We start from the raw sequence: 21,003 nt of genomic DNA, 5'->3' as shown, positions 1-21,003 counted from the left end.
CCTAGCAGACAGAGGTCAGATACCACAATTGCAACTAATGTGTAAACCCTTATTAGTATCTTTGAATATTTGAATATTTAGTTCATATTCACTCAGTTTGAGGTACCTGGATTATGTTCCAGGAGCTGCTGAAAACTGTGTTAACTGCACTTGCCCCTTGACCTCCATGTGTCCAGCAGTAGCTGTGCTCCTCATCTGGGGGCACTGAGAAGTCTGCCCAGACCAAGAGTGGACCTATCTGCAGGGGGGCACCGGGGGAGCTTGTGAAGAATGACAGCAGATGACTGTATACAGCCAACTTTGGAACCCTCCTGGGCAGGGTTATCATTTGCTCTTCGGCATCTCAGATACATTTTCTTTCTTGTGAGGTCAATAAATGGAATGTGTATTTCAATCTGTATGTGTTCAAATAACACAGTTACTGGAAGAGTACTCATGTTTTTTAAAAAACTAATAATGGTAGCATTTTGTAGTACTTCTTATCCTATGAGTGTTATTAACAACTATTGGAATAAAGAAAAATTTTTAATTTCCAAAGAGAAAAGTAAGATTTTCTATGAAGTAGAGTTCAATTTTCCCTTATTTTATGAATCTCAGTATCTTTGGAAATGTTACCTCCTTTTATATTTCTTGCTGGCTATTTCAATTGATGAAAGTAAATCAAAGATAAACATCTTCCCAGATGCCCAGACATGCCATGAGGAAGGACACTAGTGTGAAGCTACGGTGTCCTTTCTTATTATCAGAGTAGTGAGCAGGCCTTCCAGCCTTGGGCTGGCTGATGACTGAGAAGTTGGTTTCGTTTTGTATTTTACTTTGCTCTTATGCTCAGGCTGTGGAGCCTGGCTGACCGTGCCCTGATCGCCCGCTGTAACATGGAGGAAGCAGTTCGCAGTGTTGATTTCAGCCCGGACGGATCTCAGTTGGCCTTGGGCATGAAAGACGGCTCTTTCATTGTTCTCCGAGTCAGGCATGTACTGATATTGAAAATGATATTAGAGATGTTCTTCTGTTAAAATTAATTTTCCTGGTCATGTCTGCTAGGACGTCAGGAAAAATGCATTTAGTCTTTCAAATAGGAACAGTATAGATTCACAGTCTTCTATCTGCAGTTTGAAAACCCTAACCCTCTTATGAAAATCCACAGCTCTATGATAACCTATTTGGCAGCACAGCCTGACGCAGTGAACTGATGTGAGACTGTTTAGAGTCTATTAATCTCTTAGTAGGAATAATCATATGTCATGGGATTTACTGCAAAAACATTAATGTGTCTAATACGGGTGCTTCCTTATCTCCCACTGAGGGTGTTACATAATATATCATATATGAACTTTCCAAAACCCAATGAATAATGAATTCCCAAGCTCATCTGGTCCCAAGGGTTTTAGATAAGAGATTGTGGGCTTGTTGTAAACCAAGAAAAGAGGAAGAAAGAAGAAAGCATCCTCCAACAGCAGCAAATTTTTAGAGCCAAGTTTGAGTGAAAGATTTCTTCCACCTACAATTGACAATGAAATGGAATATTTTGTATTTATTAACATCTTATTTTTACTGAACAAAAATTATGACCCACACTTGTAATTCCTCTGAACACATCGGTGGTTGTTTTGGCTTACACATTTTGTCATTATAGGAAGGAAATATAGCTGTAAATTAGATACTGCATGTTTTGCACATAGAAAATTCTGTGTAGCTTTGAAAAAAGCTCTTGGCATGGTTTATTACACTAAATTCACATTATCAGCCACACATAACTTATTACTGAATTGGTGGGTAACATTTTTTTTCTCTGGTTAGTGATGGTATAAAAAGATGGTTAATTAATAGATTTTCTTTTCTTTTTTTTTTTTTTTATGGATTCTCCCCTACAAAAAAAGTTCCCCCCACATCTATTTGATATTTATAGTGAACTATAATGCAATCAAAAAATGCTAGCAGGTGGACAGGAATTATTATGTAGAAGCAAACATTTGACATTATTTATGCCTTCAGTTTGTTTTGGAGTTGATGAAGGCATTGTTACTGGCTCAGGGAACCTGCTAGTCTTAATTGTGTCATGGTTGTAGGAAAAGAACCTCAGTGAGCTGTCAAATGAGGGCAGAAATTTTTACCAGAATCTGATCAGAGAGGATGCAAAGTATTTCAGTGATTTGATGTATGCATTTCTGATCTTTCATAATAAGAGTTAAATAATTACATAAAAATTAAACATTAAAAATATAATTTTCCTCTTTTTGAATTTACTCTTTTTATAGCAATAAGTATCAAGCTTAATAGTTACTGGTTTCTTGTTCATAAAGTATCAAAAAGGTAGTTAATTTTTTTGTTAGCCTTGGTGTATTTTACCTTTCTCCGTGACATATTTTTAATCGTTTTTATAAACCCCAATTTTTTAAATGAGATGACTTAAGGAAAGATAATATATAATTGACCATGAAAGCAAATGCACATTTCATTCAACTTTATTGTTTTTACTTTGGAAGCCCCAAATATTATTTAAAATGTTTATGAATTTTTCCTAAATTGGCCATGAATTAAATAATATTTTGTATCTTTCCTCAAAATTAATCCTTTTATTCATGTCGTTCTTTTCTACCTTACAGAACAATTTTCTCTCCCACACACAAAGTTTAAAATGTGAGTTAGGGTTCCTCTTTCTAAATTTGCTGCTTATCACTTTACTTTTTATTCCTTTAGAGACATGACAGAAGTGGTTCATATCAAAGATCGCAAAGAAGTCATTCATGAAATGAAATTTTCTCCAGATGGATCTTATCTTGCAGTGGGGTCCAATGATGGCCCAGTAGACATCTATGCTGTTGCCCAGCGGTATAAGAAAATAGGAGAATGCAACAAGTCTCTTAGTTTCATTACGCACATTGACTGGTCTTTGGATAGTAAATACTTGCAAACTAATGATGGTGCAGGTGAACGACTGTTCTACAAAATGCCATGTAAGTCCCGCAGGCACTGGGCATCTGTGCAGAGCAAACGTTGAACCACAGATGAGGCTGTCATGGTAGCCTCAGTGCCAGGAAGGTTTTCTGAAACAAAACCCCCAAATCACAAACTCAAAGACAAGATCAAGCAATTAGAACATATTAAAATGAGAAATTACTGCACAACAAAAGATCTCATGAATGAAAAATACAAGGCATAGCCTGGGCCTATACATTTACAACTGTTTCATGGACAAAGGATATATATACCTAGAACATACAGAGAATGAGTAAAGATAAATGAAAGGGAAAGTACCTTAGAAAACTATTTAAAAATACTAAAGACTTGAGGGATCACAGTCCTCATTTACTGTAATGGCTGTAGTCTCAAATCTGTGCTTTTCGTAACTGAAAGCCCTTATTATATGATTATTTAGTGAAATGTGCTAATTAGGATTAACAAAAACACATTTTAATTAGTAAATAATATAACTTTTATAAGAGATTCATAAAAATCTGACTTATATAACACTTATTAGTAGCATTTAGTTTGTAATATTAGTCATAACTAAAAGATTAACTTCGATATTATAACTTTTGATTAATGATTTTTAATGTAAAAGGAAATATCTAATATTGAACATGAATCTTGTCCTCATATAATTGTATCTTAAAATTTTTATTGAAAAGTTTATTTTATCATATAATAATGTATATCATATAACTTAAGCTTTTTAAAGAGTCTTTGATCTATAAAATTCATCAATGCACCATCACTAGGTGCATATTTCTTTCTCTCTACTTTCTTTGCTTGATATTATTTCACATGTATTGTCCATATATGAAAAAATATGGAATGCACATATGTAATTTGCAATAACAAAATAACATCCTGCTCAGTGATAATATCATAACTTGATTTCTCATTTTCCTGTTATTGGGCATTTGGGCTTATTTCCAGTTTCTTTGCTGGTATAGACAGTGCTGCTCCAAATATCTTTGTACAGGTGGGTTTTCCTCTTCTGAGTAACTTGCTTGGATTACATTCTCCAGAGTGGGAACACTGGGCCAAAGACTGTATTCCAACTATCAACTCTCTGATTTTATGGTCTTTTTAATGAATTTTTATGAAACTCCGTTACAGTCCAGAATTTCTGGGTGCTAATTTGACAATGCACAGTAATATACAAGAGCGTCTATTCTCACTGATTCATTATTTGAAAATAAATATTTATTTTGAGGGGGGAAGTATTAATAGTACACTTAATTGTCTCAATTTTGAGTTTTAAAATCATGGTTACCTCTTTCCCAAGCCTTTCTTTATCAGTGTATTTCTTCCTTTGTGGGCTCCGTGGGGACATCCCTGCCAGCTACTGGCAGGACCTGGGCATTGCGCCCTGCAGTTGAGGACAAGCGTAGTACAGTTGTTGGGCCTTTTTCCTTAATCAATTACATTTATTTCATCAAAATTTGGTGGTTTTTTATTGTCTAGCATTTTTTACATTTAAATAACAAAATTCCATTAATTTTTTGCACTAAATTTTGAGCTTAATTTTAAAAAACCACTCTTTGGTTCCTAATATGAATACTAGATGTTCAGAATAAAATTTTTAAAAAACTTGGCAAGATCCTGGTAACTATGATAATATATAATTTAGTAAAAGTCATTTCATCAGTAACACAGAGCATAATATCCTTGTATCTAAATAAAGTCAGGTAAATTTTAGCTTGAGACATTACATTTACTACCGTGATCATTTTCTTGCTCATGTCTGAGCTTTGATCATGTTCCTTCTGAAAAAACTAATGAATTGGTTAAAGAGAATCTATTGTTTACTTGGTTTATAGAAGTTATTTTTTAAAAACTAAAAATTTTAAATCTAGGTAAGAAAAGAAAAAGAAAAGTAAATTAAACTTTTAAAAACAATATACCTTGTATTTAAAAGTAACATTATGTTAACATTTATTCATTATTTTAAGCTGGGAAGCCTTTAACAAGTAAAGAAGAAATCAAAGGGATTCCCTGGGCCTCCTGGACATGTGTGAAAGGTCCTGAAGTGAGTGGAATTTGGCCAAAATACACTGATGTGACTGACATCAATTCAGTGGATGCAAATTATAACAGTTCAGTGCTGGTGTCTGGAGATGATTTTGGACTGGTTAAATTATTTAAATTTCCTTGTCTCAAGAAAGGTAAAGCTAAAAGAAATGTTTTATTGAATAAAGAGTAAACCTAGAATTATGTGCAATATAATTAAGGCTTATTTTCTCTGTGTCTATTCCTGAAGGCTATTCATTTTATCTTTATATTTGTTTTTACTCTTCAGTACTTTAAAATAGAATGTGTTATTAGTGTCATTTTCTTTGACGTTCTAAAATATGTGGTTTTGCAAATTTAAGTCAGAATGTGTTAACAGTTATTACTCACCATTTTGTGATTCATAAGCCTCATGTTTCACATTTTAAACAAGTCATATTATTTATATTTATATAAATAACTATTCATAATTTAAATTACTTATATTACATTAAAATACTGTAATTAAAATTATTTTATGCTTCACAACCAATTGTGCTTATACATGGAAATCAAAGCAAATCCTTTTAGACATATTTAAAATAAACCTTGAAAGTGATTGTTCTGATGGTAATATAGTTTGTGAACCTCTTGTCATAGCACTAATTTTGCAAACCAGATTTAAATAACTGAAATTGTTGAGAGAGAAGTTTGTTTCAAAACAGCCCCTTCTGCCCCTTGCATTTTTTTTTTATTGTTGTTAAAATTTTGTCACTTCAATTTTTGTGACACCTTAAGGCTTTGTAGAAAGTGAATTAATCATGTAATAACCTGGCCTTCTTTGTTCAAAAGTTTAGGCAATGTCTATTCACACATTTTTCTGAAACTCTGTGCCTGCACCCTGAGAATCTGATCTTAGGAAAGTCATCAGTAGGGACATGCTGTTGCCTGAAAAGTCACCTGAACAATTTTTAGATTAAGCAAGGAAAGGGATTGAAAAACATAATCAAAAAGTCATTTTCAGCTAACTGGCAGTTTTGAAGCAGTGACAGTAATGGTACAAAACTGAATAGCAAAACCACCATCACTTATACTTGACAAAATGACTATCAGTTTAAAATGCTGAAGGCACAAAATTACCTCAGTGTGCCTAATTCAAACTCTTTTCTTTCTCCCTAATGGGTCTTTTGAATAATAGGGCATATCTTGTTAGATTGAGTAGTAGACCTGCAGAACATACATTAGGCAATCAAAAGGTATCTGGGAATTCAGATTTTGTAAGAAACAGCATTGAGGTCAGAAGCAATATTATTGGTTGCAAGTCCAATGCTATTAGTCAGGCCTGGGAATAAAGTTAACTCAGTGAGATTTAGCATGTTGTATCACCAAGCCTTGTAGTGTCTAGAAAATAGCAATGTCTGTCTTGGGTTTGTTTATTAGAGTGGGGGTGAGGAGGCAGGGAGTGAGTAGTGCTGTGTGTCAATAGAAGGCTCTCTTATATGTAAAACAACCCTGAGGATGACAGCACACGAGACATTTGAATGAGCAAGGAAAGGTTGACAGCCAGAGAGACAGTATGGGGGGAGAGTAATAATACCCACCTCAGCAATCTGCAGAAGTATACATGTACGCATAGCAAATTGACTTGTTCTACTTTTCATGGCATATGGTTTATAAATCCTGCACTTTCCTTGAATACATTCAGAATTTTGTGACCTTTATGTGCTAAAACTACTGGTGGAGAAGTTTATAAAAGAGTGTTGTTAATGAGAATGGTAACAGTTGGTAAAACTTGTTTCCCTCTAACCCAGGGAATCAGTGACAAGTATTCCCCCCAATTTTTGAACCTATAAACAGCCAAGTATGAGCAGGGGCTAATGATTATGAGAAAATGTGGAGACTGAGCAAACATTATAGTTTTCTATATATTGTAATTAAACAGAACTCAAATCAAGTTAATGGACACATTACAATTATATGTGTATAGGATTCTGTTGCACAGTAATAGGCAGAAATGCTGTTCTGCAGTCAATGAAATGATTATAATTGGCATATTGTTACATAGGCAAACTACTTTGTTGTTCTCATATCATATTGACAGGTTCCAAATCTTAAAATAACTAGGATCAGTACTAATAATTTTCCCTGATGTTGCTTAAACTAAGTCCTGTTTGACCATCACCCCACATACATTGACACAAGGTAAAATCCAAAGCCTTGCACATTCACATTTGCCATGTCTTAACACCCTTGGCACCCACCTTTCTCCAAGAGGAGCCTTGAGGCTAAGGATCTCTATGTTTTACCTCTATGCTGCCTTCCCATTAATCCTTCACATGTGCATATGCATAGTCCTTGCATAACTGTCTTCCATGACAAGTGTCCTTAAACAGAGTAACGGAAGGAGAAAGAGGGCAGAACAAAGAGCAGAGAGAGAGAAGGCCTAATTTTAACGATAATGCTTTTGCAGGTTCTAGGTCCAGCCTCCCAAAGGTGTATTAGCTGACTCTTGCTGTATAGCAAATTTCCCTCCCTCCCAAATTTAGCAGCTTAAATCAAGAAACATTTGTTATCTCACAGTTTCTAGGAGTCAGGCATTCAGGAGCAGCTTAGCTGGATGAGTCCAGCTCAAGATCTCTCATGAGGACGCAGTCACCTGAAGGCTACACTAAGGCCAGAAGATCCACTTCCAAGACGGCTCCCTCACACGGCTCTTGGCAGGAGAACTCAGTTCCTTGCCATGGGAGCCTCTCCTTAGATTGCTGGACTGTCCTTAGCACCTGGTGCATAGAGATCCAAGAAAGAGAGTGGGGAGGAATCTGTAGTGCCTTTTATGATCTCCTCTTGGATGTCACACACTTTCACTTGTGCCATATTCTATTTCTTTTAATTTGTATCAAAGACTTTGTGGACATATTTTTTTCTTTCTTTTTAGCCTTATTGAGATATAATCAATAAATCACACTGTGGGCATATCTGTGAACCACTATAGAAGAATACATTAAATGATCTCCAAGGAGTGTATAAAGGTCAGAGCAGCAAAGGATAGTCTAGCAAGATCCATAGAGATATGGAAAGAATATACTTTGTTTCTCAATTATCAGCCAGCATTTACAGCTGACATTAGTTGGAATCTGTTTGACTTTATTAAATTATCAAAACTGATCTAGACAACTCTTTGAAATAGAAAAGGTTGCTTTTGAGACTCTGGGCTTTCCCCTGCCCTCTGTAACAGGATTTCCCTAGTCTTTGGAGGCCCTGATATAATTGAACCTGACCTGGTCAGTACATGCTCTCAGGAAAGGGTCATGAGGCAGTCATTTTCAGCTTCATATAAATTGAAATCATTACCTCTACAGGGGGTATTTGAACTTTGAATGTGATAGTTGAACAGATAGCCTTTTTCCCCAGTAAAGAGATTTCACTTTAGAGGGACTGTAACAGGTAGGAGTGCTTCTGAAGGGAAGATGGAGTCCTTCTTGGCCCCTGAAATTGCACCTAGTCTTTGGAGTACTAGTCCTCTCATAAAATGGACCCTGCTTATTTCCATGAATGCCTTGATACTGCTGTCTACCAACCATAAACTAGGGACTTTACTACTTCAACCACAGATATAAATTTAAATAGCTTTTCCATCACATTCACTACCTGGGTGTGTTGCTTACTGAATAAAGCAATCAAGAGGAACAAACTTCATTTTCCATCTCTCCACCAATATGACCCCAAACAATAATTTGACTCTTTTTCCATGGATTTATTTTCTGTTTCCCTGTTGCAAAAGACTGCCTGTTTTATCTTGTACTTAGATAAGAATGTGTAAGATATTAATTCTTTAGCACTTATTTTCAGAATCAGTGAAGCAATAGGCATTATTTTGGAACAGGTTAGGATGTATCTTTACCCACGGGGTTTAAATTTTAAGACACATTCTTAGCTTAATCCATATGGGAATAATTGACATATCTTTTGGATCATTTGTCTATTCGTTATGATATATAAGACTGAAAATGATTATTTTCTAATATAGTGAAAGATTTTATTCAAACATGAATAGAAATATAATTTTCTTAACCAAAGAATTCTATTTTTTTTCACGTTAATAATATCCTCCTCAAAAATATCTTTTCAGGAGCCAAATTTAGAAAGTATGTGGGCCATTCTGCACACGTCACAAATGTCCGCTGGTCCCACGATTTTCAGTGGGTATTAAGTACAGGAGGAGCTGACCACTCCGTTTTCCAGTGGAGATTTATTCCAGAAGGTATCAGCAATGGCCTGTTGGAAACTGCACCCCAGGGTAAAACCATTTTTCAAAGTTGGTTTATTATTTTTTTTTTAATTTCAAGAAGGTTCTCTTTTGGAGATAGTCAAAGCAATTTAAAAAATCATTCTTGTAATAAATTTTAAAATAAAAAAAGGACAAGAAAAACTTTTGAGATAAATATGAATCAGTTGGATAGTTTCCTTCAAAGGATTTTGCTTATGCCAGATAGTTGAAGTTTGAAGGTTTATATGAAGAATTAACATTTGAAAAATACATGAATGCATACGTTTCAGCCTCCTTAGGATGATTGGAACTGTCGTGGGTCAGGCTTTGGGGTGACAGAGTAGTGACAGAATGAGGCTCAAAGAATTGTCCACAGTTGGGACTAATGTGTTCCAGTTCAATGGGCATGTAGTCTTTTTACTGATTGTGTTGCCAGCAGAAATCATCAGACAATAAAATGAAAAAATACATGAGGAAATGTTTTCATTGGAGAGGTTCTGCAGTTTTTGACCATGGCAATTACCAGTCAGTCTCTATGGGGACGAAATTGGTGGGCATGTTAAAAGGCTGAACAGGATATTTACTGAACTAAGTGGTTAGGTTTCCTTCTGCTCCTATCTTCTCTTTGGTAAAACCTTCCCTCTTTTTTTGCCCTTTCAAAGCAAGATTTAAAAACCAAAGATATATTATACAATAGTGTGAAAATAAGAAAATAAGTGTCTGTTGGTGAAGGGGGTAGAGGGAGGGGAGTTGTCCTAATCTGTTAATGCTTCCTGAAAGGGGATGGTGGTGTGCTGAATTTAACCAAAAGATGAAAGAATCCACATCAAATGAAGTCTTTGGTGTGGTTATTTTTTATTTACTTTGATAGGTTAGAAGAAAGAAAATATTTTAAGTAGAACTTTGAGCTATTTAGTGTCAGGATTTTTCCTTGTTTCTGCAGAAGGTGGCTCTGATTCCTACAGCGAAGAATCTGATTCGGATTTATCTGATGTGCCAGAGTTGGACTCTGATATTGAGCAAGAAACTCAAATCAATTACGATCGCCAGGTCAGTAAGCAGGGAGTCTCAAACAAATGCCTGATAACCCAGGATATCAACCTCTGGATTTGGCTATTGAACTAAAAATGGCTGGTACTTAGGCAGAAGAGAATCAAGGCAAGAGTAAGGAAAATTGCCTACTTCTTGTCTTTAAATACTGATTAAAAATAATATAATTACCTTATCACAAATCATAGTTTTTTTAAGTGGAAGATAATAGCAAAATTTCAAAACTGATTCCATGGCAATCAGAGTTTTCTGCCTCCCTGGCACCTAAAATTTCAAAATATTTCTTTGCAGAAAAATGTGTTTAAGCTACAGGATTTTTAGTTTTCTTAGTAGATCATGAAAACATGTGATTTCTTTACAGAATAGGTAGCCTTGGAGCTGTGGTAGTTTGTTTGCAGGTGAACTGTTACCCTGGTTTCCCTCTTAACTTATGGAAACCCTTATCCGCTTAAAGTAAAAGGCCAAACAAAATGCACATTATCTCTTCAGTCAAAAATTATCTTTAGTAGAGAAGTTGGGCAATTACTACAAAACCGGGTCCAATTTTTGTAAGTAGACATTTCATTTTAGCACTGAATGGTGAATGTTTAGGAGAGCAATTCTTCAGAGGAATCTGGACACATACTACTTTTTTATGGTGATAATTAGAGATTTTGTTTTCTTTCTGGTCATTTAACAAAGGTATGTGAAGCAGATTCTGTACATGAATGTGAAGTGAATAAGATTTCAGGTTTCAGACACAGCAACTGTCAGTGTTGCCCATGGAGAATTATTTTATAGGCCTATGGCAGCTGCCACGGATCAAGTGTCTCTAAGGGCCAGATACTTTGCTTTACAGTTACCAAATTCAACTCTACAGTAACCCTAAGAGGTTAAGTAATTTGCCCATGTCCACATTGCCTGTAGTATTAGGATAAGAATGTGGATCCGAGCTCCTCTCCAAAGTGCACATTTTATGTACTACTTGGCTTTGCCCCTTAATGAGCTCTGAATTTACCTTTTCTCAGATGATGATATTTTTTTTCCAGCCCTTAGATATCACTCACTGATTTAGTGTTTGAAAAATTAGATTAGTACAAAGGCACTCCAACTGATGGTTTGGGTCAACTTCATGACTAAATCAATTTGACTGAATATTGATCCAATGTGTTATATAACAAAACTAAAGATAAGGATTTGAAAGAAAATTATCAATATGGAAATATCATATAAACACAACATGATACTTTTATACCAAGAGGAAATGGAACTTAAGCAAAATGAACATAGAATTTAGGGAAAAAAGAAGAGCAATTTTCTTGAGAATTTTTTATTTAATAAAATATAGTAAGAGAATGAAGAGGCATAACTATATTGAAATGTGTGCCTGGGACTTATCTGTGCTCCCTGACATCCTACTTTCTAAAACTTTCACCTGTATTACTTGGTTTACATTGTTAATGTTTAATCCTGAGTTGTTCCTGAGCAGGGAGTTTTATTCTGTTCTACAGTTGGGAATCTGAGGCCCACAGAAGTTATGAGACTTGTTCAAATAAGCAGTTAGAAATGCCAGGGTTAGAATTCAGGGCTGTAAAATGGTTGATGAGCTGATGAAAGCATCATGAATTCAGATGAATAATTATCTTTAGATTGTAAAAGATTAGTTCATTGCATCTATAATAGAACAGTAATAAGATATCTTCTGAATTCCTTTTAAAAAAAGATTTCTGTAATTAGTAGTGTAAAACCTATACATGCTTAAGTTACTCTATAAGAAGATATGTCAAAGAAATAACCAATCTTCCTATGTTTTCTTCCGTCTGCTACTTCTATAGCTTTTCTTCTTCCTTCCTAATTACAATCCTTAAATAGAATTAGTGCCTCATATAGAATTTACCGAGTATCATAATTCTTCCAAGTGGTAAAGATACCTCAAGGCAAATGCTGGGCATAGAAGCCACAGGGCATAAATCTGCAAAGAAGTAAAAAGCTAACCTTTTCAAACAATATGGCTTCTCTCTCACTTACCAACTTTACATTTCCCTGTATGGCACCTGGAAGATGACTGGTTAGCCAGAGATGGGTAAGATTCCTCAAGGGAGGAACAACCTAAGACAGGCACAGTCGCAGGGGGGCCATCAGGTGAGAACTTGGGGATCAACAGAGGTGAGGCTTAGAACCTCACCCCCCCTGTTTTGAGAGAAATCTTCTGCATCCGAGGATGTTTTATTGCCCTTGTCTAGCTTGGATTAATAACTTAGCCTATAGGCACACACCTGATCATCTACATTTGCTCTCTTACAGCACTAAACTATGTTTTCTACCTTTATCTTGCATCTACCTACCACTTCAGCATTTTATTTAAAAAAAATAATAATAATAATAAGGGAGAAGTGTGGTATCCACATATAAATCAAGTATAAAAACCAAACAAATATTCATATCTGACCTGATTGTTTGTAGTTCATAATGTGTGATCAAAACTGAAAGTTTCTGTGATGACTGCCCTTGTACTGTTCACCGTGTAAGAACTTACTCACTATGTAAAATTTGTTCACCATGTAAGAACTTGTTTGTTGTGCTTCAGAAGATTGGAGACTGATGAGAATTAGGCTTGGGGTGGATTAATGATTGTGCATTGAGTCCCCTGTACAGAATTTTATTGTTGTTAACTGTTAACAACCATTTGATCAATAAATATGAGAGATGCCCTCTCAAAAAAAAGAAAAAAAAAAGATTTCTGGTCAAGTCCTAAACAGGGACTTAATCACAGTATTTCATAATTATTTTAAAGCAGTATAGTTTGATCAAATGAACACTTTCCTTTATGAAAATGAGAAATTAATAGATTTATTTCATTTTGAATGTCTTAAATTCGTATCCCTTGATAGTAGGGCATAAATGCCTGGTACACAAAAGATTGATTTTTATCTACATTTAAGTTAAATTTTAGGAAACGTTCTCTCAGCAGTACATTTTAGGTTCTAGGTTAGACCAGGAGCTTTGCTTTGCTGTGCATCTCAGAGTCTGATCTGTTATGATGCCTGAGATTATGAAAGGAAGATACTTCCAAGGAGTGATCACCATGATTCATGAGATTCACATTTTGCATATGTCAGAATCATCAAGAGATGTCTTGCCTTAGAATAAATTACAAGAAAATAATTTATTTATACTTGATTATTTCATTTAAAAATTTCCTTTATTTACCAGATAATTAATGTCATATCTTCTGAATATAAATTAAGAAACATATTAGCAAATTAAGAAAAAATTTAAATCCCAATGATTTAAAAGTCATTTCAAGCTTTACTAGAAGAAAATAAAATATCTCATGTCTTCTGTTTTCAATTTTGTTCTTTCAAATGAAACAACTCTTAGTTTTGTTATTCTTTTCTATTGCTTTCCTATCCTCTACTTCATTTATTTCTGTTCTAATCTATTATTTCCTTCCTTCTGCTAAGTTTGAGTTTAATGTGTTCTTTTTCTAGTTTCTTGAGGTGTAATGTTGTTTCTCTGAGAGTTTTTTCCCCTTAATGGATACATTTATAGCTACAGACTTTCCTTTTAGAACTATTTTTGCTGTGTCCCATAAGTTTTGGTATGTTATGTTTCCATTTTCACTTGTCTCAAGTTTTTTTATTTTAATTTCTGTTTTGATTTCTTCTTTGATCCATGGGCTGCCCAGGAGTGTTGTTTAACTTCCATATATTTGTGAATTTTCCAGCTTTCATTCTGTTGTTGATTTCTAGTTTCATACTATAGATAATTAATGCAATTTCTATCTTCTTGAATATATTGAGACTTGTTTTGTAGCCTAACATATGTATTCTGGAAAATGTTCTGTGTTTGCTTGAGAAGAATATATTTTGCTGCTGATGGATGGAATGTTCTGTATGTGTCTGATGGGTTATTTGGTCTGTAGTGTTGTTCAAATCTGCTGTTTCCTTATTGATTCTCCACCTGGATCATGTACCATTGTTGAGAGTGGGGTTTTATAGTCTGCAACTATTATTGTATTGATGTCTATTTCTCCTTTTAATTGTGTTAGTATGTACTTGTCCTTCATATATTTAGGTGCTCTGATGTTGGGTCCATAAATATTTACAATTGTTACATTTTCTTAATGACCCCTTTATCATTATATAATTACTTTCTTTGTCTCTTGTGACTATTTTGGCTTCTTATGTTTTCAAAAACTTGATTCCTGGCAATGAAAGTTTTCCTGAGAATACCAAGCTATCAATGTTTTTGAAACATGAAGAAAAAAGAGTCTCAACTAAATGTTTCTGTTGTGCTTTAAGGTTTACAAAGAAGACCTACCTCAGCTAAAGCAACAAAGTAAAGAGAAAAACCATGCAGTGCCCTTCCTCAAACGAGAAAAGGCTCCTGACGACAGCTTGAAACTCCAATTCATACATGGGTGGGTGGCCTGTCACCAGACTTATCACCAGGCTAAGGGGGTCTGCTCTTCCTGGTACAATCCCACTGCAGGCTGGCTATTCTGTACAGTTTGCACTTGCCTGTGGTTAATATGTTAACCATGATTCTCTGTCCAGTTTTCTCAGTTGATGTCCTGTTGCCCTCACAGTGTGTTTATCTGCATTTTCCATACTCATGTACTTCTGTGATATATATGTTATTGAGGCTCATTGTTATGTCATTTTCTCCGCCATCTCTGCTTCTTGTATCTCCACATCTCCTACTCTATTTAGGTGGCTCCACCTAGGACAATATTTTATTCAAACATTTTGCTCACAGATTCCCAAAATAATTTTGCATTTTGAAAATCATGAATTGAAAAAATTTTGAATTTTTAAAAATCATTTTAAGTTGATATCTAAAAATGTTCAACATAAGTTTAAATGGCTGTAAAGAATATAATTCTAGTGTTTTATAAACACACATATCATTCATTTAGATGGGCCCAGTGGAAACTAAATGCCATAAATATTTGATTACGACTATCACCAATTTTAAAAATACATAAACTTGTATTTCTATTCTACTTCTCCCACAGAATTTTACCCTAATGTAATATTTTTATGCTTGAAAGTTTTTGCTGGTCATCCAACTATACCTTCTGCAAGAGAAAAAATATCTGTAAGTTCAACTTGAATTTAATTCCCTGTGACCTTAAGTCTCAGCCTGTCCAGTAAGGCATCTACTTTTAGCCACTGAGCACTTGAAATGTGGCTAGTCTAAATTGAGTTGTGCTGTATGTGTGAAATACACACTGGATTTTGAAAACTCAGAATGGAAAAAAGAATTTAATATATCTCAATTAAATGTTTTACATTTCTTACATGTGGACATAATATTTTAGGCATACCTGGTTAATTGTTAAAATAAATTTCATCTGTTTCTTTTTATTTTTTCTTAACATGACAGTGACAAAATTTTCCATTACCTATGTAGTTCATGTAATATTTCTACTGGGCAGTGCTATTCCAAGTGTTAACAGTTTTTTTCTGGGTTGAATTATTGATGCAGATATTAGTACACAGCTGACCAAATCAACAGAAACATAGTATGAATTCTGATAAAAGCTATTAAACAGGAAATTTTATTGGAAAAATTCTTTTAATATAGAATTTTTCAACAACTTCAGATATATGTGCATATATATTACTTATTTCTAGAATGTGTCAGAGTTTAGCATTGAGTATATTCCCATTTTTCATTTTTTAATAGATGCAAGCATGAGAAAGCTCACTCATGTAAATAGGTGATAATGGAAGCAGTTTTATCATAGTGATATTATTGAATTCTTTAAGCTCCTCTTGAGTTATAAGCCAAATATATAATTTTGATATATCACACAAAAATTTGGTTTAATGGTCTTATCTTGTGACAGTTCAATTAAGTCACTCTTGTGATTTTGTTAAAAGCAAAGAATTGGAAATTACTTGACTTGCAGAAGGATCTCTTACCCCAGTTGTTGGAGTGGTTCATTTTCAACATCCACAGCATATTTGTTTTGGCATCCCTGGAAGGTTCAACACTCCAGGAACATGCACCCTAGTAAGAGTCCAGATGGGTGAGAGGAATGACTTCCTACTGTGGGAGGAAGGTGATTGTGAAGAGGGAGGTGAAAAAGTAAACATGCCCCTCATCACAGGTATGGTCTTAGCCTGATCAGTTTTAAAGGAAGAGCACATACAGTAGTTGAGGATCTGGAAGCAGATTCTGTTAAAATTTTCAGTGTCCATTTATCCCTTAGAAAGTCATCATGTGATCTCAAAGGTCCTCATACTCCCACTGAAGATCATGTCCTAGGCAACTACTGAGACACCTGCAGCTCTACTTGTGCATGTCCATATCAGCATGTTAGCTTCCACTTCTGACAACTCTTGCTCTGTTCATTTATTGTTTATTCAACTATTGTCTATTTCTTGGATCTGTGTTTCAGTTACAGAGGCTATGACTGTAGAAACAATCTGTTCTACACACAAACTGGAGAAGTGGTCTATCACATTGCTGCAGTTGCTGTCGTGTACAACAGGCAACAACACTCCCAGAGGCTGTATCTGGGGCATGATGATGATATACTCAGCCTGACCATCCACCCAGTGAAGGACTATGTGGCCACCGGGCAGGTAGATATTCCTCCTCTAAGATGGCGGTCTTGCCAGACATAAAGAGGATTTAATTTTGAATGCAGTTCACATATTAGAAATTCAAGAAATACTTGGTAGAAATAAATATCAGGAAGGAAGCAGAAGATTCAGCAAGTGCTGAATTATTTCATGACAGTGGGAGAATCAAACAGTACTTGCTAGCATTGTTGGGAAGCATCTGAGGGATTCTCATCCCAACATGGTGAGATCTATGAATAGGATTAGCTAAAATAATGTAAATTCCATGAATGCACAATCTTAATGTATTTTCCACATCACTATATGCCCAACAGCTGGTATATCCTAGGTACTCAATTAATATTTATTAAATGAACCATCTTTTACTACAAGTGTATCATCTAGTGTAGAGTTACTTCTGTAAAACCTAAAGCCATGTGGGAACTTTGGCTAATTTATTATTTTATGTTTTTGCTGTTCAAAAAACTAAGTTTTATTGGAACAACTTTGGAATGCCTAAACTTTGGCTTGAGACTGTAATTGAAAAGCTTTTCAAAATGCAGCCTTGTATTCAGTCATTTTTTGTGGGGAAGGGAGATCCCTGAGGAGATACCATACCACACTCTCTACTGTAATTGGTGGGAGGCAAACCAGTGACGAACCAGTATGCCAATTGCCACCCCAGGGGTAACTGGGCCTCCAGTGTGGGAGTTGGCCAGATTCCACTCAGTTATGTCAGTGGTTTTTATGCCCATTTTCCCTTTTAGAGATATCACACCCAACAGGGTTTTTTCCTATGTATTATATGTTTACTATTATAATCATTTACTATTATAATTGTAACTATAATTACATAATAACTATTTACTACTGCAATTTTCTCTATTCTTGGGAATTAGTGTGATAAAAGTTCATATCCCCTCCACCATAAGACAGAGTTAAGTCATGAAACTGTCATTTTCTAGGGGAAGAAGCAGAGCCAGGCCTTCTTAGGTGAGTAGAACAATTGAGATGGGTAAAAGAACTCAGGATAGTGCAATGCACAACTGACTTCCTTGACCAAGAAGTTGAGTCTTGTGTGGAGTTGATAGGGCAGGGAAGGGAAAGACAGAACTAACTAACAAAGACAAACCACAGTGGACATTTGAAGTAGAGCTTTAAAAATCCCTTAGCTGGGAGTCAGGTACCGGGTTAGGCTCTACTGGCACCCAATTTGATGCCAGAACAAACCTCTTGGACTCTTCTTGTCTCATTTTCGTCATGTAGAAAATGATAGAGTTGGGCCAGATAATTTCTGAGGATCTTCCTATTCTGCAAACGTGTTTTTTGATTTCTGAGCAGCATTCGACCTCTAAGGAACAAAGTCATTCTTATAATTTAGAAGTAGTTAATGATACTCATCCTGTTGTTTAAGGTTGGAAGAGATGCTGCTGTTCATGTGTGGGACACACAAACTTTGAAATGTTTGTCGCTATTGAAAGGACAACATCAGAGAGGAGTATGTGCGCTGGATTTCTCAGGTAAGCATGTTTTCCACTGGAGTCACTGACAGACAGATCTACATTTACTTAGGGATCTTTTTTAACATCCTCCTAATTTAATTGAGTTCTGTTTGTAATGAGGCTTTAAGTAATCTGTACATCAGTTACCTGATCTTAGACTGAAAATCAGATATTTGAATACCTCACAAAAAGATGTGGCCTTTTGATTGATTACGCTGTCCTTTCCTTATCTTCGTCAGTTACTACCCAGCCCTTGTACCATGTATTGCATTTGCTTCAGTGATTTGAAATTAGGGCAGCTGTTGCTGTTGAAAGACTTAGTTGCAAATGTCTGGAAGTGACTCCAAACATCAATTTCATCTTTCCAAATAAGTGGAAGCTCAGCACTTGTGACTTAAGATTTAAAGAACTAGAGGGAAGGCTGCAAATTCTCTGCAAAGGGCCATTGTATAAACACTGATGTTCTATAAATAAGTTTAATACTGAAAAAATAGAACTGAAGTTTCTATCACCTTAATTTAAAATTTGAACACAGTACCACTAGAATTCTAACTGATGAATAGAATTTTCTTTAGGGTAAGTTCATTTCTTTAAGTTTGAATTGGGGAATGAGGACACAAAAGGTATTTTTACTAGACATTTTTAATAATTCCAATTGTAGAAATGAGATCAGTAAAAATATTCTAAACTTTCTGCAGAAAATTGATTCTTTATTTGTTCTAAATTCCATTCAAATGTTTGATATGTACAAGATATATTAGTCATGAAGTTCCATGACTCCACAACTGTAATCTCTCTCACATGTCCCTCCCTCTCTACTCTCCTTATTTAAGCTCCAACTCGCTCTCATCTGTGTCATAATAGTCATGCCAGTCACTGATTCCATCCCCTCTTTGTCTAGTTCATCCTACCCACTTCTGGAGTCTTCTTGAAGCACAGTGACATTGCCACTACATGGATTTCCCATAGGTGGCTGACTCAAGGCAGGGCCCTTGGTTGGACATTCATGGCCTCCCATGATCTGGCCTCAACCTTCCTTTGGCCGTGTGTTCACCTACTAACCCATTCTTGCTCTACAACTACCTAACAGTAGGACCTAAATGTCCTCTGTCCTTTTTGCCTGTGTTGCTTTGCTCATTTTGCTTCCATGTGTCTGTTGAAATTCTACCATACTTTTAAGACCATGCTGAAAGTTTTCTTCTCCATCCTTACAGGTTGAAATACCTGTCCCTTCACGCACTGTCATTGCTCTTGCCTTATCTGTTAGAGTCCATGTAATGCGGTAGAATTGTGTCAACCTTTCCTCTGCCCATCTAACACTGTAAACTTCTTGGGTAGCAGAGCCCATCTTGCTGACCCCATTGTACAGGTTGTAGTGCTGTGGACATGGAAGATACACCAAAAGTGTAAATGAATGAGATTTTGCTTAAATGTAGTTCGTCTTGCCTTTCACTATTGCTACCAGAACATGACATTGTAAACTAAGCTAAAGTGAAAATTACCTCTACTTACTCTCTGATCAATAGCATGGTAATTTTTTTATTTTGTGATATGGACATTCTCACACACTGTAAACTAATATCCAAATCTGAGTTGTTATATTAATGTTAGAAGTTATTCAGTACTGTCTATAGTTATTGAATTAGTAAATATCAAGGCCAAACAGTTCATACTGTATGCTGGTGGGCATGTGAGGTGGAGAAAGCATGAATATCGAGGGAGAGGGAACTGCTCAGCATATCACCTGCCAGTTGCAAGCCCAGATAATACACCCAATAAAAGAGTGAATACAAAGTCCTAAACTTCCACAAGTTTGATGGGCATACCATTTTTAAATAGGTGTGCAATGTGTACTTGATAAAGCAGTAAAATATAAAAGGAAATCATAATTTGAGTTAAAATATGGTTCTGCTCCAAAAAGGTGAATGAATTTTTTCTGCCCTTTTTTATAGCTCCATTCCTCAATGACTAAACTGCCTATTTCCTAAAATTAACTTTGCTAACAGATACATTTGAGTATACTTAATATAAAAATTATACTAATAAATATGCTATAGAAGAGTGGTAAGACACCCATTACAGTTGTAAAAATAAATACAATAATAAAATGTAAAAGTGTACTAGATTATGGAGAATTCAATATTCATTTTTTTAATGACATTAAAAATTGGCTCAATAATTCTAGTACACAGTTTGGCACCATACAATAAAAGCTATAATTAAAAATGACAACTGTGTGAACTATATGTATTTCATATACATTTCTAGGTATCAAGTGAAAGAGAAAAAAATCGAACTCAAAATAGCATCTATTGATGCTATTCTATTTAAATGGAAAATGTGTGTATGTGTATTAACATGTAAACAGTGTAGCAGGAAATTTTAAATAATATAGTCAGGTCTTTTTATAGACTTAAGTTTTTGGATTTTAAATTTAGAAAAATCTAAAAAACTGTTGTTACTTAAATACCTTTAGAGAAGGGATTAGAGGAAAGTTGATCAAAGATATTAATTATGAGTTAGTAGCAACAAGCTGGTACCAATAACTTGATCTATGCATTTCTGAGAGCTCACATCTCTTCTGGACTTAGTAGTTTTATAGAAGAAAGATCAAGAAATTAAGTGAACTTAGGAATCTTTCTCTTGTAATCTAGTACCTCACATCATT

General features: G+C 35.2%; 1 protein-coding gene across 10 annotated transcripts in view; it reads left to right on the top strand.

The window, feature by feature from the left end:
- EML6 (EMAP like 6) overlaps positions 1 to 21,003 on the top strand; it is a 269,209-nt gene that overhangs the window by 139,777 nt on the left and 108,429 nt on the right. For all 10 annotated transcript variants that reach the window (XR_008995844.1, XR_008995845.1, XR_008995846.1 and 7 more), the window contains 8 exons: positions 833 to 970; positions 2,701 to 2,957; positions 4,923 to 5,135; positions 9,089 to 9,256; positions 10,170 to 10,276; positions 14,560 to 14,678; positions 16,668 to 16,854; positions 18,248 to 18,353. Coding sequence is in view for 7 of the 10 variants with exons in the window: in XM_057497201.1 (XP_057353184.1) it covers positions 833 to 970; positions 2,701 to 2,957; positions 4,923 to 5,135; positions 9,089 to 9,256; positions 10,170 to 10,276; positions 14,560 to 14,678; positions 16,668 to 16,854; positions 18,248 to 18,353 (1,295 nt within the window). In the remaining 3 variants the exon portion in view is untranslated. The remainder of the gene's footprint in view (positions 1 to 832; positions 971 to 2,700; positions 2,958 to 4,922; positions 5,136 to 9,088; positions 9,257 to 10,169; positions 10,277 to 14,559; positions 14,679 to 16,667; positions 16,855 to 18,247; positions 18,354 to 21,003) is intronic.

Source organism: Manis pentadactyla, chromosome 2 (assembly GCF_030020395.1).
Source record: "Manis pentadactyla isolate mManPen7 chromosome 2, mManPen7.hap1, whole genome shotgun sequence".
NCBI classification, from domain to species: Eukaryota; Metazoa; Chordata; class Mammalia; order Pholidota; family Manidae; genus Manis; species Manis pentadactyla.
The sequence above is the reverse complement of the archived record's forward strand: the minus strand, read 5'-3'. Positions and strand labels throughout refer to the sequence as shown.